We start from the raw sequence: 25,893 nt of genomic DNA, 5'->3' as shown, positions 1-25,893 counted from the left end.
ATTATTTAAACATGTGGTTACTCTTGCTGATTTGTTGACATTTGCTATTGAAACAAGAAGTTGGTGCAGGACGATGGATAGATAGCCTAGATAGATAGATAGATAGACAGACAGACAGACAGACAGACAGACAGACAGAAATGGAAAATTACTAATGTACTAAAAAGTCTTTTAAGTCTTAACTCTCTTATCCATTAATGACTTAATTCAATTAAAGGATTTTGTTTGTTAATTAAAATGACATTTTACACAGCGAGCTTCTTTTATAACACGCCACACTTCTCACTGATAATGCATGGGATACAGGCGGTAAATGCGTCACACAGTGAGCTGAGCTCTGGAGAGAATATCAAGTGCTCTATAGAGAGAGGATGAAGCGTACTGTTGAGGGACAGGCAACGGAAATGAAATGTTTCTGAAGCTGTTACTGAAGCACAGCGGTGTTTTGAGGGCAAACAAGACTTCTGATAAATAGCATGCCTTTTGTCTGATGTATTTCCCAACACAGACACTTCCAGACTTTAAGATGGACTGTAAACCGCAACACATGGTCATCTAGTGCACAGTTTAACTTTATAGAGCAGATAGCAGGGTGATAAAATAGGATGTGTTCCTGGAGCAACATCATCTTCATACTCTTCCCGGAACAACATCCCTGCCATACAGACATCCCAAACTCCATAATTCACTCAACAATGAAAATGATCTCCTCATTTACTCACCCTCGTGCCATTCCAAACCTTTATGACTTTCTTCTGTGAACAAAACAATATAAATTATGTGAAAAAGAACAACAGCACACATAAATTTGTCATGCAGTCCATTACGCAATGTACTTGAATTAACCTTCCCTTTCCACTGTGTCATTTCAGCTGTAATTTTTAAAGGGATAGTTCACCCAAAAATTAAAACTGTCATCATTTATTCACCCTCATGTCGCTTCAAACCCGTAAGGCTTCAGTTCATCTTCGCAACACAAATAAGGCTCTTTTTGATGAAATCCAAGCAATTTCTGTCCCTCCCATTGACAGCTAAGCAACTACCACTTTGACACTAAAAAGTTCATAAAGAGATCATAAAACTAATCTATATGAATTGAGTAGGTTAGTCAAATTGTTCTGAATAGAAAATTTCATTTAAAAGATCTTTATTTGTGTTCTGAAAGTCTCACAGGTTTGTAACGACATGAGGATGAGTGAATTATGACAGAATTTTCATTTTTGAGTGAACTATCCCTTTAACTCCTTTTGGAAAAATCCATACAAGTAATTTTTTTAATTTTTTTTTAAACTTGACACACTACAGTTTGAAATTTAGTATACAGCAGACTGTTTCACATACCAAAATAGTAACCAGTACGCAGCGTAACTTGCAATTAAAGAAGTTGTGATAGTCTTTTCTTCCCTACAAATGTCTTCTTCTCAAACAAGAATAAATGTAAGGATGGACTTAATTTTGTCCATTGGGAATTGATTGGATGGTTGTGGTTTGCTATTGGTGGATGTCATGTGAGTGACAGGTTGCCCCGCCCTCACGCCAGTAAACACATCACCAGAGACAGAGAAATGTTGCTGCAAGAGGGAGGGGAAGTTATTTTGATTAAAATTACAAGGGCACATGAATTAAAAAAAATAAAGATGTAAACAGATAAATCATTTATAATAAGCACTGCAATATTCCATCAAAAAACAAGAATCATCCATTTTTGATTTCATGGTGACTTTAATATTTAACAAATGAAAAAAAGACTAACACAGAAGCAGAGCTCACAGAGACATCTACACACTATCAGAACTATTATTATCGTATGCCTGTAGAATATTACATTCATATAAAATTTTTTATTTAATGTTCAGGGAAAGAAATCAAGGAAATGCTAACATTAAGGACAAGAGGACTGATAAAATGGTTCATAACAAATGGTTTAATGCATCATAGAGCATTACACATGCAGGGACTTTCATGCATCCGTTTCATTTGCCCTTCTTCTTCTGTTGTTCCTGGAAGAAGTCATTGCACGCAACCGTCAGCGCCGCCACCAGCACGACAAACTCGTTAAAGTCGACTTCGTTATCCTTGTTGGAGTCCAGATCGTTCATGATCTTTTCCACCAGCATGGGGTCCTTCTGAGACTAAACAAACAGAGGATAAACAAAACAACTCAGCACAGCATGTAATATATCAGTTTTATATTGTGCATTTACAAATCAATTGATCTGGTCCTGGATGCTGATTGGTCAAATCAACGTTCCAGTCATGCTAAAATAAGAGATATATATATATATATATATATATATATATATATATATATATATATATATATATATATATATATATATATATGTAATACAATTCTATAAAATAAATGTATGTTTTTTATAAATCATATGCATCAATAAATGCATAAAAATCATTTTGCAAAAATAAACATATTTAGTAGGCTATATATATATAATGTGAACAAACAATTAAAGGGTCAGAATACTTTATAAATATATAAAGTATTCAGACCCTTTATTTTTTTGTTCACCTTTTAATTTACTTTTTAATATATATATTAATATTAATAAATTCATATTTTATTTTATTAATATTATTAAATACAATTAATTTTTTTTATTAATTTTATTTTATACATTTATATTTTATTAAGTCTACTTGATAAAAATATACAAATATTTATCCAAAAATATATGATACATGATTCAGTAAAATATTTATAAATAAAAAAATCATTGAAGTTTTTTTCAGTCTGAATAAAGATTTGTTGTATTCAGCCTTTACAGGCATCTTGGGGACAATAACATATCACACACTCTGATAGGGACTTCTTGTTAAAATGTATTGCTTTTGTACGAAGATTGCTTAAGGTAGTTTTGATATGAGCACTAACTCTAACTTATATGTCAATGATCCTGTAATAGCCCATTTCCAGACCATCCAAAAAAAATCATCAGATCAGTCTCATGGATGTCCATCTATCCTGACAATATTTCCACATGAGCACAATTTGGGCAAAACCCATACGCCCATCCCAGTAGTGGCTCTGGTGACCATTGAGCCGTGATCAAACCATCAAAGTCCATCAGCCTGTGGCTACACTGTATGATTGACTATCTGTGTGTGTGTGCGGTTAACACATTATGCCACCAGACACAGTTTAACATTTCACTCATTACTCTTTCTGCCTCCTAGTGTTACAGTACACACTCCCGAGAGAGAGAAAGAGAGAGCGAGTGTGTAGTGGCGAGGGAGAGGTGAGAATCTATATCGGGCTGTGTTCCAGCCAGTAATTGATGATGCGTAAGCAACAGCCTCCTTCTGATGATGCGTACACAGCTGAGACCCACATCTCATGAAAACACGTCCAGCTCATATTTCACCCAAAACATTAAATGAAGAAAATGAATAATTATGTTACATAAGAAGAAAAAAAAAAACTGTTTTTGAATCACTCAAATTTTGTTGCATTGAGACATTATTTGCATGACAATTATGCTGATTTGTCCCCATAATCATAATGCAATCATAACATTCTACTTTTCAGTTTTACTTTTTCCAGTTCCATTCAACTGTATTTTTTTATTTAAATGAGTATAAATTAGCATAATTTATTGAAATCACTAAATATATATATATATATATTCACACATACACAGTATAGATGCATGTGTATTTATCTATCCATTTCTCTTTTAATTACAGCAATGAAAATTGGAGCTTTTTGCATTACGATGATGAATATTTTTGGGGAAAACATCATGAAAATAATGCCCCCCAAAAAACTAAAAATGGTCCAAAAATAGGTCTTTCCTTCATTCATTTATTTTTAATAATTTAAACAATACAATTTTTATTTAATTTTTTTGGTGGTGAAATATGATCTGAATGTGTTCTTTGTTGGGTGGAAGGTATTCCTTTTCCCTAATTAATTACTGTAACTTAATAATTTTTCCCTTGATAAAGTAAAGTAAGGGATTACTCTTAATTTTTCTGTAATTTAAACAGTTACTTCTGATGTAATTGCATTAAAGCTACAATTTGTAATTTTTTCGCCACTAGGGGTCGCTAACAGGCGTCGGTTGATGACGCATGAGCGGAATAATGGAACTTGTCGTCATGCCGAATGATCTAATAATGTTTATGGATGAGTGAATACATTGATGTTTTTAACATGACTGTGGTATGAAGCAGGGTGCGATCGCTAATGAGAGACAGATATCAGCGCCACACGCGAGTCCCGCGGATATAAAGGAATAAGGACATTTCATTCTACCGAACTAACTTACCCGCAAGTGCTGAATTAATACTCACACAGGTCAGTTTATTAGACGAATGAAACTTGTGAGGTAACAGCGCTGTTTCACTTGGTCTACACTATCACACTAAACTGCATTTGAGTGTGTTGAAAGTTATAATGTTATTCTGTGTGTTAGTTTGTCTGTATGAGACCAGCAGTAAGCTAGATCAACATTAGAATAACATACTGATCATATTCTAACATTTCATCATGTTGAGCTATTTAACATTGATTAGTTTATGTTTATTAGTTTATAGTTCACCTGTCTAATATACATGCAAGAGAGGTGTCTCTGTCAAGTCGAAGTTAGTTGCGGACGAGGAGTTCTCGGCATCTCGAAAACGCCGCGCTGATATTGATCCTCGTTTTAGTTCTCCTTTTGTCCCAAAGTCTGCTTGCCATGGTCCATAAAGTTTGAACGAAACAACAACAGCGCGAGCGTACCGCTAGACGTAACGCAGTTGTCCACGTCTATCGCCATGGTTACTATGGCAGTACGAGCGGAAACCAGGGATAACACGGATATAAAAGTCATTGACAGGCGACAAGTGGGACGGGCGACAGGGACGAGCCATTATTTAAAATGGGAATTTCTCTGAAATTAAACATCTTTGGGAACTTTTGGGATATTGTAATTACACAACTGCAGGAAATATATGCGTGAATATAAGTAATTTATGTAAATATACAAGTGATTTTTGGATATTTTATTATAAAAAGCTTACATATTGTAGCTTTAATCGATCACATGTACAATTATAGTTTTAATATTAATTATCAATTATTATTACGCACAGTTTAAATGAATAAATAAATGAAGGTAATATAAATATGCTTTAAAATCAATAGATAAAGCTTTAAAATGACTACATTTGAGCTTAAAAGTTTAATTCTCTCTATACCTTTATCAATATCAACTGTATAAATTAACTTCACAACTTTAACTTGCACTGATATAGCAAGACTTTTTCCATTTAGTTGTCCTCTTTCATAGACAGCTATTTTCTTATTGCTCTGTAAATTGTTTAAATTCTTAATATTTTTCAATCTTGTAATATTCTACAGAAGAGAGAAGTGAATCGCGCTGCTTCTCTCGCGAGAAATTAATCGCAGTTTCACTCTTTCTCAGCATGTGATTGGCTGTTCGCTACTGATGTCACACCTAAACTCCTAAACTCAGGATCAAAGCCCGAGTTGACAGAGAAAGTTGATGATCAGCATCATGGTAACAACAAAGCCTGGTTGGATTGGTTTGGTTTGGTTTTCTAAACTAATCCTGTAACCCTGAGTTTGTTCCACTACCATCATGGTACAGGCCCCAGGACAGTGTGTGACCCAAGCTCTGTTTTCATGAACTTCGTCTCATTGAGATTAATGATAAAGTTTCCTAATTATGAATGGGGCTAGTTTTATGTAACGATAATGTATCTGATGAGGAAGAAATAATTCATTTAATTCACTTCCTCAGATTTGCAGCCAGCTCACCAAGTGGTCTGTCCCAGTGTGTGAGCTGGAATTACATGCCTATGTACACAAGAAATTAATTCAACGCAAACACAGTAAACAAGATGAAAAGTTCATGGCAAAATTAACCAAATCACTATCACTAATCAACACGCCGGAACCAAAAGCTCAATCACATGAAAAGAGCGCTGGATGGCAAGATCTTAAATATTAAAAGATGTAATTAAAGGATTATTTAGGGTTGACTAAGCAGTCAGTGAGGTGATGTTATGGAAAGAAAGCGCTTTGAACTCCACGCCAAGAGATTTCCCTCTCGCGCTGTGTTTGCGTTCATATAACAGCTCTCATGTGACATGAGGTCAAAAGATGATTTAATTCACATTATTTAAATTCACTTCCTGATAAGGAAACCAAAATGAACCTCAATTTCCATTAATACTTGCAAGAAACAGGCTGCAAATGAATTCATAATTATCCATATTGTAATACATAATTTCTATACTGTCAAAATCCAATATAAATCTTGATTGTGAAAAATGCACTATGGTAGGTAACTTTTTGCATGTAAAGTAAATTACTTGTTTTATTAATAAAGAAAAAGACAAATATATCTTTTAATATGACTGAATCAATCTGACTGCATTAGACATTATTCTTAAGATTAAGGTCAGATAGAAATATTTTCTTATTTCACATTTTCACTTTTAACGCGTTTATAAATTCATTGTGATGCCAGTCTATGCAAGTAAACAAGACACACACACACACACACACACACACACACACACACACACACACACACACACACACACACACACACACACACATATATATATATATATATATATATATATATATATATGAAGAGTTCAGATGCAAAAGCCTCTAAGTGCCATCTGAAATTTTCTTCTAGAATGATCATTTTTATCAAGCTTGTATATTTAAGTTCAATAATTTCACTTAAATGGCAATGCAAATTACCTATTAATTGTCATTTAAGCGAAATTACTTAAATATACAAGCTTTATAAAAATGATCATTCTAGAAGAAAATTTCAGATGGCACTTAGAGGCTTTTGCATCTGAACTCTTCATATATATATAATAGTTACTTATTTTCTAAATGTGCATATAGTATAAATTCTATTTAATAATAAATATATACAAAATGTAATATATATATAAATATATTTATTATCATAAATACAAAATAAATAAATGTGAGAATTCATATATATATATATATATATTTATTTATATATATATATAAATAATAGTTACTTATTTTCTAAATGTGCATATAGTATAAATTCTATTTAATAATAAATATATAAAAAATGTAATATATATATAAATATATTAAAATTTTAATATATATATAAATATATTTATTATCAATAAATACAAAATAAATAAATGTGAGAATTCATATATATATATATCCCAGTGTGGATTAAGATTTTTAAGATTTGCTGTATTCAGTTTTTATAATGCCGGCCCCTTACATATTGTATTCTGATAAAAGCTAGAAAGATCCATGCAAATGGTCAAGCTAAAGCAGAGACTGTGTGAATAAACAGATTTTGGCATTTCTGATTGCTCACCGTGAGAAAGTCGGTGAGTTCGCAGTTTAGAAGATCCTTCAGCTCTCCTTTACTGAGCTTGTATTTGTCTCCCTCGCTCCCCGAGTAGTTGTGGAAGACCGTGATGAGCGCATCCATGGCTCCCTCCAGTTTACTGGGCATGACTACTGCAGAGCACCTGTGGAGCGGAGAGAAGAGACACGTCCAGTTCAACCCGACCCGACCCGACCTGACCTGACCGCTGCTGGTCATGCATTATACGCAAGACTTTCAAACTTAAAGGTTACATTTTTAGCTTGCCATTTAGTGGCCACATTCACTATTAACACTTCAAAAATATCAAGATATTTTTCTGGACATGGTGCCATGGCACTTGAATTTAATTATCATTCAGTACCATGATGTAGTATATCAAAGTACCACACCCTCACAACCAAAATAACTTTGTTTGCAAGACAGTTCAGAATAATTTTAAATGTAAAAAAGTAATTATTAGCCTTCTTTCAAATATCAACTGTTGTCTAAAGTTTGTTGGCTAAGAGAAAAGTGTCTTACCTCGTTCAGAGCAGAGAAGTGAACTGCGTTTGCGAACAAATTGTTTTCTGGAGTGGGTGAAGTTGTTTATGAGGTGACCTGTGCAGGAAAAGGTCCTCCTCTGTTGCCGTGACGATGTATCGTAGCTCAGGTGTTGCACCATAGTAACCCTGTGATCTTGATCCGCACCCTACCACACACCTGCACAGAAAACACACTCCAAATAAAAGAGCAGCGGCCTCCTGAGAGCCCTCCATACAGACCGACACACACACACACACACACACACACACACACACACACACACACACACACACACACACACACACACACACACACACACACACACACACACACACACACACACACACACACACACACACACACACACACACACACACACTTCACTTTTATGAGACATTTATGCTCAATGTCTTTTAATCTACTGGTGTTTTGCTGGTTTTTTACTTTTTAGTGAATGCATGAAGTTCACACAGGTATCCTACAAATGTTCATCAGATTAACCATGAAGAAGATCCACTAAAGCATCACAAACACAAAGTTTGTGAATACTTTTCTTCATTTTGAAGTCATTTTTGTGATATATTTCATTTGAAAGGTGTCTTTCTTGTTTCTTCAAAATAAATTACCTTTATAATTTGTTATACAGTATAATGCAATGACATTCGTTCAAAATCTGGGGTCAGTATGATTTATTTTTAAAGAATTTTTCATTTTTATTCAGCAAGGATGCATTAAATTCATCAAAAATAACAGTAAAGACATTTACAATGTTGTAAAATATTTATATTTCAAATAAATGTTGTTCTTTTCAACTTTATATTCATCAAAGAATACTGAAAGAAATTATAAAATAATAATTTTAATATATTAATAAAAATATTAAGCAGCACAACTGTTTTTAACATTGATAATAATAAGAAATGTTTCTTGAGCAGCAAATCAGCATTATAATGATTTATGAAGGATCACGTGACACTAAAGACTGGAGATGCTTTGCCATAAAAGGAATAAATTACATTTTAAAATTTAAAATTTATTTTAATCTGTGTAATATTTCACAATACTATTGTCATGCAATTTCGCACCGGTGAACAAATAAAACTTCTTTCAAAAACATAAAAAAATGTTACCTGACCACAAACTTTTATTAGCCTAATTAACACCAGCAAGACGTTCAGGGTCATCCTGCTTCAGCAAAAAGATTATAAAAACTACCCAGGACAAAAGTGTAAAAGTAGCCCAATTCCGTGGGAAAACCTCAGACTTGGCAACAGAAGATAGAGCAAAAGAGAGAACAAAGAACAAGAAAAGATGCTTTTAAACAGAATTTATTTAAAGGAAATGCCTTTAATTGCAATTATAGTATGATGATGGAGATGGCAAAACAACTTCCCATATATCTAAGACATTTTGGTGCCTAGATATGGCAGAGGCCCCCAGGGCTCTCCGGGACCCCACATGGGGCCTCTGTACACTGCCTGCCCCACTTCAAAATGGCCCACCCTCATGTCTCCATACAGCTGGAGCGCCGAAGGGTTCAGAGTCATGGAATCTGACATCTCACATGATTCAATTTAATTCATGTCCGCAGCACAAATGGTAGGGGCTACATGTTTAGTAAAGTTTAATATATGAGGTTAGAAGAATTATATAGCAATGCCTGCCTTACCAAGCCCTTCTAAAAGCGATCAGCATCTCTGACCTTGATGTATACAAAAGAGCTCATTTTGGTCATTAAGTCATTGCAACTGATCAAATAACAAGGCCTATTACCTCTGCCTGGGGAATGAGAGCGTGGGTGAGAGAGAAGATAAGAGACTACTATTAAGGTTCTGTACTTGGCTCATCACTTCACTGCAACTTGTTTATTAAATCATGTGGTTATTAGTGTTTCATAGAACTAGAAGACCAGCACTCGATTCTGAACCCAGAGAGAGAGAGAGAGAGAGAGAGAGAGAGAGAGAGAGAGAGAGAGAGAGAGAGAGAGAGAGAGAGAGAGAGAGAGCTTGAAGGTCGTTGCTTGGTTGTGTTTCACTTGTGATATACAGTATGTGTAAAAGGCCCGTTCACACCAAGAACGATAAAGATAATCATATTAGCATCCACACCAACGCACGATAACATTCAGTTAATTTAAGCACGCGCTGCTCCTTTCTTTGTCCCATTTTACGTGTTCAAGATCTTTAAAATCACTTGATTCTGTTTGGCAATTTCTTTTTTTTATTTCTTTTTTATCTTTCATCCATTCATTCGTTATTGTGGTGAGGACTTTTGACAAAAAACGTTTGGTGTGAACTGGCCTATAGGCCTAGTTGTTTTTGTTCTGTTCTGTCTGGTTCAACATGTTCAGAAAGGTTCAGTGCTTCGATTGGAAACTCCAGCATCATCCTCCGAGCAAAAGCGTTTACGTCACGACTATTATTGCTCGAAGGAACGGGACATAATGACGTACGCGCCGTTCTTGTTTTCCTAAAACTGGGCTAATAATCCCATGGAGTTTACTTATAAGTAAAAAAAAAAACGTAATTAATCTGTGAAAATCAAGATTTATTTATTATATAGGCCAATATAATAATAAAAGAACGAAAAGGCAGACTTAATAGGCTATAGTGTCGTCGTGTTTCGAGATCTGTCTTTCTCTCAAAGGATCAAGACGAGTCTATTTTTTACCTCCTGATTTTACCTGAGGGAGAGAGCAGAGAAGGTCGGGATGAGGCTCAGGTGTGTTTCACCCCCATCCCCTCCAAGCTAAAAGTGTTTTCCGTTCCGTTCATTAAGATGATGAAACGTTTCCCTTCGAACTGCTGTGTGAATTAGAGTGAGAAAACCTATTGAATTTGCATTATGAGCAATGAGTGACCCATAAACTCTTCATTTTTCAAATAAATTCTCAGTAATTATCGTACTGTAATTGTCTAAACATGATTAAAGTAAACAGCAAAATGCAGCACATGGTAGTTTCATCACATCTTGTGACGGTCGTTTCTAATGGCGATGTGTTTCTGACCTCTAGTGGCTCAACTTTGGCAGTGTCATTTAAGGATCGAGATATAATTACCCATACTTTTTATTCATATTTTGAGATACACATAAACACTGTCATACAATCCTTCAGAAATCATTCTGATGATTTTGTGTTCAAGAAACAATTATCAATGTTGAAAACTGCTTAATAAAAAAATAAAAAGCTGCTAAATATTTTTATGGAAAATGTGATAGGCTTCACGTTATTCATGCTTCTTTGTTGAATAGAAAGTAAAAAAAAACAGCATTTGTTATATAGAACTCTTTTGTAACAATATTAATGTTTTTACTGTCACTTTTGATTAGGCCTTTTTGATTTTTGATTTTTTTCCCCTAATCTTTCTGACTTCAATCTTTTGAACTGTATAGTGTATGTTTTAAAGTTTCAGTATTTTTTGATTAAAGTTATTTGGACGGGTTTAGTTTTAGGAGGTAATAAATTACTCATGTTAATATTACAAGGTCCGTGCTACTTGTATAAAGATCACAGTGGTTTAATAGGCGTCTGCTAAACTGTAATCCAATGCACTTAAAAAATACTTAAAAATGACCTTATTTAATCATAAAATAGTTTTTTTCTGGTATTGGAGGCACATGCTGTTCTCCTTGTGCCAAAATACCATCATGTAGCACCTGAAAGTGACATATGACCTAAAAAACACACACACAAAAAACACTTACAAGTACAAGAATTAGGCTTAGTAATGTTTACAGGAGCATATTGTCTGTACATCTGCATATACCATCTATTTTGCATTTGATTTACTCCCATAACTGGCCCATAGTAGCGGTAATTAATTCCTGAAAAAAATATCTGCATAGGTAAATAAATATTTTGATATAGTGCACACTCTTAGAAAAAAGGTTCAGTGGGGTTCTATAACCATTCCCTGACTCATTTTTAAAGAGCCCTTTATGACAAAAAGATTCAATATAAGGAGAAGGGTCTTAAATGATTGCATAATACTTTCATGTTTAACTGTTTTTTTATTTTTTATTAAAATTTTCTAGTTAAAAGAAAAACTATATATAGCTTATGAATTAAACGAACACTATTTAAATGTTGACCCTCTAGCGGTTAAAAAACTAAATTGCAAAATATTGTATGTTTTGGTTGTGCTTCAGCTCTGTGTATGGATGAATATGACCTCTCACAATAGTTAGTGCTTTTTTACAATGAACTCTGTTCGAGAGCTAGATATGGCAAATTCTGTTCAATAAAATACAGCGCTCATCTGTCGAGTGATAAACATTTCAAATCCCTCAGTTCTAAAAGGTCAAACCAGTATTGATTCTTGTTTTATTACAAGCTCTGTTGCGTTTTCTTTGGGTGATTCCTAGGAGGTTTGAGATTTAGCTGCTCCATATCAACCTTTCTCGCTCTTTGTGACCAATGACCTGTCACTCCCACTATACACGCATCAAAGCAGCTGGAGCAACTCTTCTCTAATAACTGATATGACGCGCGGGCCGACCGATCTCACAAATTTTACGTGGTGGCTAATTCGTAAGATTTTTGCAAAATCATACATATTTTACAAGTTGCCCAATTCGTATGAATGACCTACGAATTCGAACGAATGACCTACACCTGACCCCGCCCCTAAACATATACCCATCAGACAAAGTGAGGTCGGATAAATTCGTACGAACTGTTCGTGAGATAGCGTCGCACGGGCGAGTAAAAGGCTATGTACACAATTTCCCAACTATCCCGACAGGTCTAAAATTTAAACACTTAGCCTATAACAGGCTTACCATAGTGAATCAGGGTAAGACAAAAACATGTTTTGGAAGAAGTATTGATGATGTATAGCTTCATTTTGTAAATTGATTTTGAAATTAATTGAAATTAATTTTGAACAGAAAAAAAGTTATATAGTGTAGGCCTACCTTTAATTAAAACTAAATCCATAAAATGATGGCACCTCTATATGAAGCGCCTGATAGAATCTTTTCTTCTAAGAGTGTAAACTCCAGAACAGCAAATGTGAAATAGTATACCTGGATATTTACCTGGATGCCTGTATTAACCGTCTGTGAAAGTTGCAGGCTAGAAATCATCAACAACTCACTGCAACCAGATGATGATGAACTTGAGCGCTCCTGAAAGCTCTTTGCAGCAAGTGAACTGCATGGGCTGAAAACCTCCGTCAAGCTGTAGAGGCTTTGATTGAGCATCTGTGATGAGAAACAGTGCCAGTTCAAGTCTCACCAGATCACAAAAATGCTGAAAACACTTTTATGCTAATGAAAAAAACAAACAAATATACATTGTTATGCAATAGAAAGAGGCGTAGAGGAACAGTTCACCCGAAAAGGACAATTATCATCATTTACTCATTTCAAACCTTGATGCAGATTTTTATTTTATTTTATTTGTCCATGCAATTAAGGTCAGTGGTGTTCAGCCAGTCTTCACATATTTGAAATCGTCAATCTAAAATGTAACATTCCAGCTGGAATACAAAGTCAAGTAAATTTTATATTTTTTATGCATCAATATGAATATCTTACAAATACATTAAAAGTGCTGGGTACTTACAAATTGAAGTCACTGATTACAAATTACATGTTGTTTACAAATTACTTTTTTTTTATTTTTATTCTAACTACTTTTTGATTACTTTTAAATTACTTTTGACTTAACTTGTTTATTACATTGAATTGTATAGGATAAAATTGTACCATATTGATATAAAAATACAAAGAGAAATAAATATATTCTTTATCACTTTTATCAACAACATGAAGTGCATTACACATTCAATACGTCAGGGTTTCCTAAACTGGGGTTCGTGAAGGAACTGCATGCGAGTTTCATGAAAAGCTAATAATAAAAGAAATCATACAAATTTAAAATAAAATAAAACGAATAATTTTAAAATAATAACAATTATAATAAAAATGTGTTTGAAAGACAAACGCCTTCCAAAGACATAGCAATACAATGACTTACTGAGTGCCAATTCAAATAAAAATGAATGTTTAAAACATGAAAAAGAAGAATTAGGGAAAATCACTAAATTATGAATGATTTACTGCCATTGTGATTGTGTGAATAATATATAATCATGTTATCAATAAAAAGTAACTGTAGTCTGATTATGAGCATTTTAAAATGTAATATAATTACAAGTACTTCATTTTTTTGTATCTGATTATGTAATCCAGATTACATGTAATTAGTTAGTACCCAGCACTATACATTAATATCTTTAAAAAAATGACACGCTTCACCTTTAAGCATTAAGCTTGTCTATCAGCTTCTGAATGACTCATAAGTGATTCATATTTTTATTCAGTACTTGTTCTTTTTAACACCAATTTCTGTGATATGTTCATACATCCTCTGACAACAATTAGTTTACAGATATATATATATATATACTAAAAACAAATCAAGGAACGGTGTCTTTCTGAAGGATGTTGTTTGCGTGAGAAGTGGATCATTATTCACTCAACAGAGAGCGGCTCAGTGGCTGTTTGCCCTCAGCTTTTTTTCTGTTTGAACAAACAACTTTATTCTGTAAAAAGATTTATGCATGACCACAGTGACACCCGACTGCAACTTCCTGATCTGAAAAACATCAAAATATAAACAAGGGCTTTTCATCTCAGTGAAGGGCTGACAGAAAAGCTATGATTAATGAGAGACAGAATGAGAGAGAGAGAGAGAGAGAGAGAGAGAGAGAACTGGACTATACAGACCTACTCATCCAGAGATGGGTTGTTTATTGTTTAAGATGCATTTTCTACTCAAGTCTAGCCAGACAAACATGAATATTAATGAAAATGTTGTGTAATGTCAGTTTATGTAAAGCTAATTCATTCATAATAGAAGGTTTTGGAAGGTGCAACAGGAAATGAGATGATGTGGTAAAAAAAAAAATCTGCTGTAATGTTAAGGACAGTTGCTCTACACATTTCAACATTTGTCTGTTACACAAACACAACATATAGCGGTTAAAGGAATAGTTCACCTAAGCTTGTGTCATTCCAAACACTAATGATTTTCAACTGTAGAACAAAAATGGAGAAATAATGAAGAACTGCACTCTTGTTTTCCACCATACATTGCAATGAATGGGAACTTAAGCTTTAAAAAGGATGCAAAAGCACCATAAAACTATTATAAAGTTTATTTTAAAAGTGTAAGCCTTCTGAAGTCCTAAAATAGCTTTGGGTGAGAAACTGTGAGTGGATTCAGCACTGTCTAAATCAGGGAAAAAAAATCATTACTTGATTTTCAATGATACACTTGATCCAGTGCACAATAATGTTGTGAATTATCTGTTCACAAATTGGACATGGTTCTGTGAAAGCTAGTGAAAGATACAGTAGGACAAACGGCAAGATTTTCAGTAATGACTAAAATGTTATGTTTCTTACACAAAGATGACATATAACTTCAGAGTAAAGTGCACAAGTTATGGACCAACTTTATAATATTTTTAAGGTCCTTTTTTGGTGCTTAAAAAATAGTTTTTATTCACTGCAATTGCATAAAAAGAGCATCCAAATCATCAATAAATAAATTCACCTTTCGCTTTCCAAGGAAGAAAAAAAAAGTTCTATAGTTTTGGAAGAACATGAGTAAATAATGACAACATTTTCATTTTAAAGTGAGGTACATCGCACAGTCCAATTTCTGGTGCATTTTTTTTTTTTTTAGTATAATTTAAATACTATTATAGTATTTTTATATATTTAATTTTTTATTTTAGTTTTCAGTTTATTTATTTATTTTCAATAATTTTGCTATACTTTTATAAAACATTTTTTTAAATGTTATAATTTTAGGTCTTATTTAGTATAACTTATTTCATTTAAGTTTAAGGTCAAGTTTTCTAATATTTGTATTTTATTTCAGCTTTATTTAAATTTAAAAAAATGTTTTAGTTAGCAAATAACAACAATGTTTACAAACAATGTAGGAGCACAAAGCTTTACTTTGACTCGCTGCTAAATTTTAAGCAAATATTATGCATAAAACCTGTTCCAAGATATATCTGATCTGACACGGAAATACAAACAGAATAAGTGTGTATCACAGCCTTACATTTTTGACAGTTTTTGTCAATTATTGGCTGTGCATGATATGAATTGTGATTCCTGCATACTGTAAATACATTCACACCACCTCATTCAGCAGAATTAACAATGACATTTAAATTCTGATCATGAATTTTTGTGCATCGTTTGAGACGGAATTTCATCAATGAATCATGTTGATCTCCATTGTTAGAAGTTAGTAAAGTGTGCAATGCAGATGATTCATATCAAGCAAACAAACAGAGATCTCTGGTTTCTTTCTCTACATTTCTAGGTGCAGAGACTTAACGGTTCGGCTGGTCAAATGTTGGATCATCCTCGAACTACCAATGAAAGTGTTCACACAGACACACACCATACCAAGAGAAAAAGAGTGGGGGGTGAGAGAGAGAGAGAGAGATAGAGAGGGAGAGAGAGAGAGAGAGAGAGAGAGAGAGAGACGCTACAGATGCAGGAGGTGGTGCTTGGACACATTTTAGAGGCCTGCCTCATTTGGTGCAGATCATTTACAAAAAAGCCACATCCACCACTCAAAACAAGAGAAAGTCGCCGCCGTCTACTGCCAGCATCCTCACCATCCTGCCGCCGGCTGTTGCATCAACAACACGTAGCCGGCCATGAGTCCCGGCAGTGTACGCGGCACGCTGGACCCCAGCAACGTAACCTGGGCTCTGTCGGAGCGCTCCGTGCTGCAGCCCATGTGGGATTACCTCCAGCAGAACCACGAGAGCAGCTTGCGCTCGCCGCTGTTTCCTGTCGTCCTCTCGGTGTCCATGTACCTGGTGCTGGTGTTCTTCTACACCGTGCTGGACCTGCTGGCGCCCACCTGGCCCTCCATCCGCCGCTACCAGATCCACCAGGACCGCGCCGTCACCTGGTCCAACATTGGAGCCACTTTGGCGCTCACCACGTACAACCATCTGCTCTACATCTTCCCCGCCGCCGTGGCCCAGTGGATCTGGCGTCCGCCTGTGCCGCTGCCCCGCGAGGCGCCCACGCTCACCGCCTTCCTGCTGGGCATCGTGGGCTGCACCGTGGTGTTCGACTTCCAGTATTACCTGTGGCACCTTCTGCATCACCGCGTGGGCTGGTTGTACCGCACCTTCCACGCGCTCCACCACCAATACCGGCAAACCTTTAGCCTGGTCACGCAGTACCTGTCGGCATGGGAGCTCTTCAGCGTGGGCTTCTGGACCACCGTGGACCCTTTGCTGCTCCAGTGTCACTGTCTCACCGCCTGGGCGTTCATGCTGTTCAACATCTGGGTGTCCACCGAGGACCACTGCGGGTACGACTTCCCTTGGGCGATGCACCGTCTGGTTCCCTTCGGTCTTTGGGGCGGCGCGCTGCGGCACGACGCTCACCATCAGCAGCCGGGCACCAACTTTGCGCCTTTCTTCGCTCACTGGGACTGGCTGGGGGGCACGGCGACCATGCCGGCTCCCGCGAAGACAAAAACACAGAGAGAAAAGGACGAAAAGGAAGCCTGAGGCTCGCTTTCCCTTTCACACCCTCGCTTTCATCTCTCTCCTTTCGCTCCATCTGTCCCGCCCTGTCTCACACATTCCCCCCGTCGCTATTCATCTTCTCCCCGAACCGCAGATCAAGTGTCTTACTAACAAATCAGTAGAGGAGAAACATTCCCAATGGTTCTTGAATGTATAAAGTGTCTTTTCTTGCAAATCTATCTATTTTTCTAAAATGTAAAAAAAAAAACTCTTCAGCATTGGCCAATTTTTGGAGGTTTTGTGGGATATCTCAGGTTAGTAGTTTTGGCCTTATGTTCGCAATGTCTTTTTTAAAGAGATTACGTGTGTTTAAAATGGCTTGTGTCCAATGCTTGTTATTGTATTTTTCACTAGACTTCAGTCAATAAAATGCTGTTGTTTGTTAAGTTTACCTTCAGCTGTGTTGATATGCATTTGAGGACCTTTGCAACCTTTGGATTGCTCTAAAAAAAGCACTGACCGTTACAAACGTTAGAGGAGAGGAGCGTATGAAGTAACATTGTGTGAACACACAGGCATGTTAGCTAACAGTGATTGCTAGAAAGCGCAAAGACTACTTACATCATCACTGGTGCTGCTTGCTTTCCTAATATAAAGAAAAAATGCTCAAAGCACAGACAATATGAGCTTGCTAATTAGGCTGACACAGCAATTGTAAAGTTTAAAGGTACAGATCACCCAAAAATGAGAGTTTTATCACTTTAATCAACCTCATGTCATTCCAACTTCATATTATGGTCTTTATTCCAAGAAACACAAAAAGAGATGTTCAGCAAAAAGTCTGAGCTTTGATTTAAAAAAGCACAATATTCCAAGTCTTCTGAAGCCATACAATATAATTGTGTGAGAAACAGACCAAAATTTATGCCACCAGACCTTGTGTTCATTTCAAAAGTGGCACCTTTTGAATGATCATGCCAGCTGGGACGTCAAAAAGGCTCAATGCTATTGGTTCTCTCTCGTCACATGACCAATCAAGTTTCAAAAAAGGCTTAAAGGGATAGTTTGTGCAATTTTTTTTTATTTTTTCACTCTCACACTCATGTCATTCCAACTCACATATTATTTTCTTTCTTTTATGAAACACAAAATCAGATGTTCGGTAGAATGTCTGAGCTTCTCTTTCAGTAAGAGTGGATGGTGATTTATATACTGCCAAGCTGTCAAAAAAAAGACCAAAAGTCACTTTTGAGCCTAAACGCTGTTGGTTCTACCATGTCACATGATCAATCATGATATGGAAAGTAAAAAAAAAGAACAAAAAAAAAAGGGACTGTAAATTACATTTTAGAACTGCATAAGGCTTAAAAATAAAAATATTAAAAAGATATTTTGAAGAACGTCAGACTCAAATTGCATGGACAAAAACTGCTGAAACACAACAAAATAATTTCTTTCATGTTCTGCAGAGGAAAATTTGGCGCAAACTATCTTTTTAAATCTTTGTCTGTTTCTCATACAAATCGATCAAAAGGCCTCAGAAAACTTAGAGTAAGAGTCATATAGACTACTTTTATGGGTTGATACGACAATGGGGGGAACATAAACGATTACAAAACTCATGAACTATAAGAACAATGTGTTTACACTTCAGGATATGGATGTCCAACCGGCCTGAACATAAGCCACAGCATGCAGTGTTTGTTTTCTGCCATCGTTCGGTTCTATGCCACACTATGCTATTCGACAGTTTTACATAAGAGAAGCCCGCAGAGGATCTGGGCTGAGATCAGTCTACAGCCAAAGCAGAGAGGCAATGCTAATTAATCATCTTCTCTTTCAGCCTCCTACTGATCCCTCTGGCACATGGAGAATAGCTCCTCAGGCTTTAAAGAGAGAGAGAGAGAGAGAGAGAGAGAGAGAGAGAGAGAGAGAGAGAGAGAGAGAGAAATTCAGATAAAGTTGGCTTATGACACCAGGAACTGAACACTTTCAAATATGATTCAGATTTTTTCCACAGTAAGATACCAGCATGCGATGTCAAATAACGGAAGACCTTTAGCAGAGGGGGCAGAGGTGCAATCTGTAACCTTTAACTAGCTCGGAGGAGGCCAAATAAACAAACAAACATAAAAATCTGCGCTTTGCTGCGTTTGTGCATGCGAGGCTGAGCAGTACCTGGCTCTCGTCCAGCAGCTCAGTATCTCTGAAGACCTCAGGCTGAGCTCTCTAAACAGTAAGTTGTTATCTGAAGCTCAGCACAGGAAACCTTGGACCATTTCCCATCAGGCATTATTGTGGACGCCTCCCCCTCTGGCACTGCAACAGAGGGGTCCTTTAGGAATGTGGAAACTGGGAGAAAATGTGGACTGTGTTTTAAACAAGTAGTTATGCAGGAGAGATAAGATAATTCTGAGACACACAAATGGGTTAAATGTGTACATCTGAGTGATTTGACATGCTATCATCTGCTCATTAGAATAATCTATGGTCTATTGTAAATGATAACCAGAAACATTTTCACCTTCCATTTACATGTGTATTAAACAATGAGATACATAGATCACTCAAACTGACATTAAAATACCAAGAAATAAACTCACTTCTGATTCTGAATACAAAATAGGCCTATATCTCAGAGGAAAGTATTACAGTTTACAGTTCACTGATCTGATTGGCTAATGCATAATGCACAATGTTACATTTTTGCAGTATATACTATGGACATTATACAAATGTTCTGTATGCAACATCTAGATGACATACAAAATTTGCAACACAGCAGAGCACACTATAATGTATAATGTGTTTTACCTGAATGTTTTAATCTCTCTCTCTTTCTTTGACTGCCAATAGTGACACATTTTTACTCAAAAACTGGATTAAGGATGCAAAATAAGCCTTACATATTGTTTCATATTGCATATTTTACATATTATTTAAAAATAGTAGGTACACAGTATATACTGTGCAGTATACTGAACAAAACAAGTGCTGCACTTACAAGATCTGTGCATTAGATGTCGCTGTGTTCAAAACTCATCCATCAATTGACTAAAAGTCAGAAAAAATTGTAGTCATTCATTGTAAAAGATCAAATTAAGAAATAGAGTACAAAGCTCTATTTTAGTATCATTGAGATACTATTAATTTTTTTTATTATTCCACATCATATTAAGGTAATTTGGTCGTTTACACTGTACCTTATATATACAGTGGGGTCAAAAAGACCACGCTAACATTTGATTATTATTTGTATTTTTCATTTTACATTTTGAAATAGGTACTTAATTTAAAAAAAGTAAACAAAAATTATTTGAATTTAGTCATGGAAATTCTTTTAAATCAATCTTAAACCCATATTTTTATGCTATAATACTGTAGTGTTAGTTATATAACATAAAAGTTTGTGTATACATACACACACACACATATTATATATATATGTATATATATACACTGTATATATATATAATAAAGTACATAATTGTACCTTTAGGGGTACAATGGGCTTGTCACTGGGGCTGTACCCTCAAGGGTACAATATTGTACCTTAATCTTTAAAAGAAACGGTACATATACACTCACCTAAAGGATTATTAGGAACACCTGTTCAATTTCTCATTAATGCAATTATCTAATAAATCAACCAATCACATGGCAGTTGCTTTAATGCATTTAGGGGTGTGGTCCTGGTCAAGACAATCTCCTGAACTCCAAACTGAATGTCAGAATGGGAAAGAAAGGTGATTTAAGCAATTTTGAGCGTGGCATGGTTGTTGGTGCCAGACGGGCCGGTCTGAGTATTTCACAATCTGCTCAGTTACTGGGATTTTCACGCACAACCATTTCTAGGGTTTACAAAGAATGGTGTGAAAAGGGAAAAACATCCAGTATGCGGCAGTCCTGTGGGCGAAAATGCCTTGTTGATGCTAGAGGTCAGAGGAGAATGGGCCGACTGATTCAAGCTGATAGAAGAGCAACTTTGACTGAAATAACCACTCGTTACAACCGAGGTATGCAGCAAAGCATTTGTGAAGCCACAACACGCACAACCTTGAGGCGGATGGGCTACAACAGCAGAAGACCCCACCGGGTACCACTCATCTCCACTACAAATAGGAAAAAGAGGCTACAATTTGCATGAGCTCACCAAAATTGGACAGTTGAAGACTGGAAAAATGTTGCCTGGTCTGATGAGTCTCGATTTCTGTTGAGACATTCAGATGGTAGAGTCAGAATTTGGCGTAAACAGAATGAGAACATGGATCCATCATGCCTTGTTACCACTGTGCAGGCTGGTGGTGGTGGTGTAATGGTGTGGGGGATGTTTTCTTGGCACACTTTAGGACCCTTAGTGCCAATTGGGCATCGTTTAAATGCCACGGCCTACCTGAGCATTGTTTCTGACCATGTCCATCCCTTTATGACCACCATGAACCCATCCTCTGATGGCTACTTCCAACAGGATAATGCACCATGTCACAAAGCTCTAATCATTTCAAATTGGTTTCTTGAACATGACAATGAGTTCACTGTACTAAAATGGCCCCCACAGTCACCAGATCTCAACCCAATAGAGCATCTTTGGGATGTGGTGGAACGGGAGCTTCGTGCCCTGGATGTGAATCCCACAAATCTCCATCAACTGCAAGATGCTATCCTATCAATATGGGCCAACATTTCTAAAGAATGCTTTCAGCACCTTGTTGAATCAATGCCACGTAGAATTAAGGCAGTTCTGAAGGCGAAAGGGGGTCAAACACAGTATTAGTATGGTGTTCTTAATAATCCTTTAGGTGAGTGTATGTACCTTGAGGTCCAATAATACGCCCTACGTTAGTGTAGATTGTACCTTGGGGGACAGAAATGGACTCCTACTGTACCCCTATTTCTGACAGTATGTATGTATATTTACATATATGTTTAATTTCTTAAACAACCATGAAGACACATCATGGCCATATTCCAGGATGGCAAGGCCTAGATTCATCACGTTCAGATTGTGTAATAATGGTTGAGAGGAGCATGAATAATCATTTCCACACATGAATTGGTTCCTCTGAATCCAGACCTTAAATTCATTCAAGTATTTGGGATGTGCTGGAGGAGACTTTACAGAGTGCTGGACTCTTGCATTGTCAATACAAGATCTTGACCAAAAATGTATGCACTTCTTGAAGGAAATAATTGTTGTGATGTTATTTCCATCAAGAGGTGCATAATTTTTTGATGCATCATTTATATATATATATATATATATATATATATATATATATATATATATATATATATATATATATATATATATATATATATTGCACCAAAACATGATGCAAATACAGCTATATCTCAGGAGAAAAAGTGTGTGAAAGGTGAACTCTCTCATTATTTGACTGGCAACAACAAACATGGTTCAACATGCTCATTGAACTGGTTTGACCAGTCACTGTGTTTATACTATACAAGACACAAAGACATTCGCAGACTGGTCCTATTTTCAAAATATAGGCCAACACACACCTGTTAAGATTCATGACCCCAACACACACAGCTGTAAACAATAGGTGATTGTGTGGTGAGAGCTGTCCCTTAATCTTAAACAGCAGGTGGTGGCGCGGTCTGAATATATTTAGCCGAATGAGAGACGTAGAGACTATTTTATAATATTTACACAAAACCGCATTTCAAAAGTTTCCCCCATTTCAATCAGGAACTGATCTGAGATGTCAACTTCCTACAGTCATATCTGACTCATTTACACTCATTACCTTATAAGGTTATACCTGTCCGTCACAGATTCTCTCACTCTTGATCACTTCTGAGCTCTGTTCCTCCCAGGAAAATCTAAAGGTGAATAACAGTTTGTCAAGACACAGGGAGGGTGGAAAGGGGGAGTGCAGATACAAAGAAAGATATAATAATAATAATAATAATTCATTACATTTATATAGCACTTTTCTAGGTACTCAAAGTGCTTTACATGAAAGGGGGAATCTCCTCAACCACCACCAATGTGCAGCATCCACTTGGATGATGCGACGGCAGCCATATTGCGCCAGAATGCCCACCACACACCAGCTTACTGGTGGAGAGGAGACAGTGATGAAGCCAATCAGTATATGGGGATGATTAGGAGGCCATGATGGACAGAGGCCAAGGGGCAAATTTGGCCAGGATGCCGGGGTTACACCCCTACTCTTTTTCGAAGGACATCCTGGGATTTTTAATGACCACAGAGAGTCAGGACCTCGGTTTAACGTCTCATCCGAAGGACGGAACAGGGAGACAGGGGGAGGGAGAGATGAGAGAAAGAGAAGTAACGTCTTCCTCTCTGCGCTGTCAGTGTTATGCAATAGGAACTTCACTCGCTTTAAACACTGCTGGTCTCTTATAAACAGCATAGTCTAAAGTTCACAATCTTTCTGTCTTTTAAAAGAGCTAGTTTGCTTTTTACCTTAAAATACCTATACAGGAAAACATAAAAGTGTTGTTTGCTAAGGCAAGTGTCACTATTACTCATAGCTACTTCAAGTTCGAAATTTTTGAACAAACATCGAGGCCTAAGTAAACTTGCATCCTACATTGTGTATGTTACTGACATCAATTACAAAACTTCGAATTGTGTTGTTTTCTGAGGAAATGTTTGCTATTACTTACCTATATTCATCCGATTTACAGTTGGATGAAAACAATATCAATTTACACTGAAGGAGGGGCATTTTACACAACAACCTGAACGTATAGTGGTGTCAAGTTCTACATTGACAAAACAACTCACATTTTCTTCACAGTATGTAATCCAAACCTATGTGAATTATTCTCTTCAAACTAAACTTTAAACTATAGCACATTGTTAAATTCAGACAAATTTTCATAATAGCATATATAAATCTACATGACAGTGTCACTGAGTTTACCTTCACCCACACCAAAAACACTTGCATGCAAATACATCCTTCTATCACACAGTCTAATGATTATTCCAATGATGCCAGCGAGAAACTGCACCCTAAATGGCACGAACAAGTCCAGTGCGGTTTCTATAGCAACATCAAAAGACAAACACATCTAGAAATGGCCAGGAAGCTGTGAAGTCAAGAATCAAGAATCTGTGTGTGTGAAATTGGATCATCGGAGAGAGAGAGACAGCGTGAGAAAAAAGAGTGAGCGGAAGAGAGAGAGAGAGAGAGAGAGAGAGAGAGAGAGAGAGAGAGAGAGAGAGAGAGAGAGAGAGAGAGTTTGTGTATCTTATTTGAGAGTGGTCACAGCCCAGCCTGGAGGCTACATATAAGTTATCTGACCAAACACAATTCTCACCTGAGATTGGGGAAATGCAAATGAGTGAGATGAACAGATGAATTCTATTCTTCCATTCTTCCTGGAATTAATACTACCCAAGGGGCTGGTATATGGAAGTCGATTTTAACCTAAGAGTTAAAAACGTAATGGTGAGAAACAAGAAATAAAGTCACATTGCAAGATATAAAGTCACAATTAGAAAAAAAAAGAAGAGATTTATGAGATATAAAGTCATTGTAAGATATATAAGACATACAAATTAATACTTTTATTCAGCAAGGGTGTATTAAATTAAGTAACAGCATTTATAATATTAAAATATATTTATATTTCAAATGAATGATCTCTTTTGAACTTTCTATTGATCCTGAAAAAAGAAATCAAAGTTTTCACAAAAATATTGAGCAGTATAACTGTTTTTATCATTGATAATAATAACAAATGTTTCTTGAGCAGAAAATCAGCATTAGAATGATTTCTGAAGGACCATGTGACACTGAAGACTGGAGTAATGATGCTGAAAATTCAGCTTTGCATCACAGGAATAAATTACATTTTACAATATTTTACAATAATTAAGTTATTTGAAATTGCAATAATATTCCTGTTTTTTTTTTTTTTTTTTACTTTATTTGTGGTCAAATAAATGCTGCCTTGGTGAGCCTAAAAACACTTACCGTCCCCAAACTTTTGAACAGTATAAATTCACAATGATAATAAATAAAGTGGGACTGAGAAACAGTCAAAAATATGTTTTGTTTTTTAATCTAAGGCAGAAATGGGCTTTTATAAGTAGAAGCCAACTGTTTCATGTATTATTAGTAACTGGCATTATATTACTATTGCTCATATACATGGCTATTTTTTTTAACTTAATATTTTTAATTGCTACAGAAATGAATAACTAAGAACTACTTGCTGAACAGAAGTGTGCAAGCAATTTTCGAAGAAATCTGATTCGTATACCTTTCAACTGGTGGATGATAAACATTTAAAAACATGTTCGAAATAAATTCTATTACATTTTTTTTTAAGTCCAAAAAAGTCACTTCCTTCCCTTAGAAAAGAAAAAAATCTGTGTTCAAGTTTAGACTGAAAAGGCTAAAGCTAGTTAAACAGGTTTAGAGGGTTTCTATTGACACACAAAATTGTTAGAGAAA

General features: G+C 35.9%; 2 protein-coding genes across 3 annotated transcripts; one reads left to right on the top strand and one right to left on the bottom strand.

Moving 5' to 3' along the window:
- Window positions 1–1,709: 1,709 nt before the first annotated feature.
- On the bottom strand, window positions 1,710–24,881 carry s100z (S100 calcium binding protein Z). 2 transcript variants are annotated; one of them, XM_082140629.1, is made up of 8 exons: window positions 24,752–24,881; window positions 23,203–23,278; window positions 20,436–20,485; window positions 19,610–19,783; window positions 12,933–13,109; window positions 7,902–8,081; window positions 7,368–7,524; window positions 1,710–2,132 (listed from the first exon to the last, which is right to left on the bottom strand). In XM_082140629.1, the coding sequence occupies exons 7-8, from the start codon at window positions 7,506–7,508 to the stop codon at window positions 1,974–1,976; spliced, it is 300 nt and encodes a 99-aa protein (XP_081996755.1). In that variant the 5' UTR covers window positions 7,509–7,524; window positions 7,902–8,081; window positions 12,933–13,109; window positions 19,610–19,783; window positions 20,436–20,485; window positions 23,203–23,278; window positions 24,752–24,881; the 3' UTR covers window positions 1,710–1,973. The 2 variants fall into 2 exon arrangements, with proteins under 2 accessions (XP_081996755.1, XP_081996754.1); XM_082140628.1 differs by lacking the exon at window positions 24,752–24,881 and having other exon boundaries at window positions 12,945–13,109; window positions 23,203–23,296.
- On the top strand, window positions 15,848–17,882 carry ch25hl2 (cholesterol 25-hydroxylase like 2). The gene has a single exon (XM_082140625.1). The coding sequence runs from the start codon at window positions 16,601–16,603 to the stop codon at window positions 17,471–17,473; it is 873 nt and encodes a 290-aa protein (XP_081996751.1). The 5' UTR covers window positions 15,848–16,600; the 3' UTR covers window positions 17,474–17,882.
- Window positions 24,882–25,893: the final 1,012 nt, after the last annotated feature.

This window comes from Leuciscus leuciscus (assembly GCF_965113295.1).
Source record: "Leuciscus leuciscus genome assembly, chromosome: 16".
NCBI lineage: Eukaryota > Metazoa > Chordata > Actinopteri > Cypriniformes > Leuciscidae > Leuciscus > Leuciscus leuciscus.
Note: the sequence above shows the minus strand (reverse complement) of the source record. Positions and strands in the feature narration are given on the sequence as shown.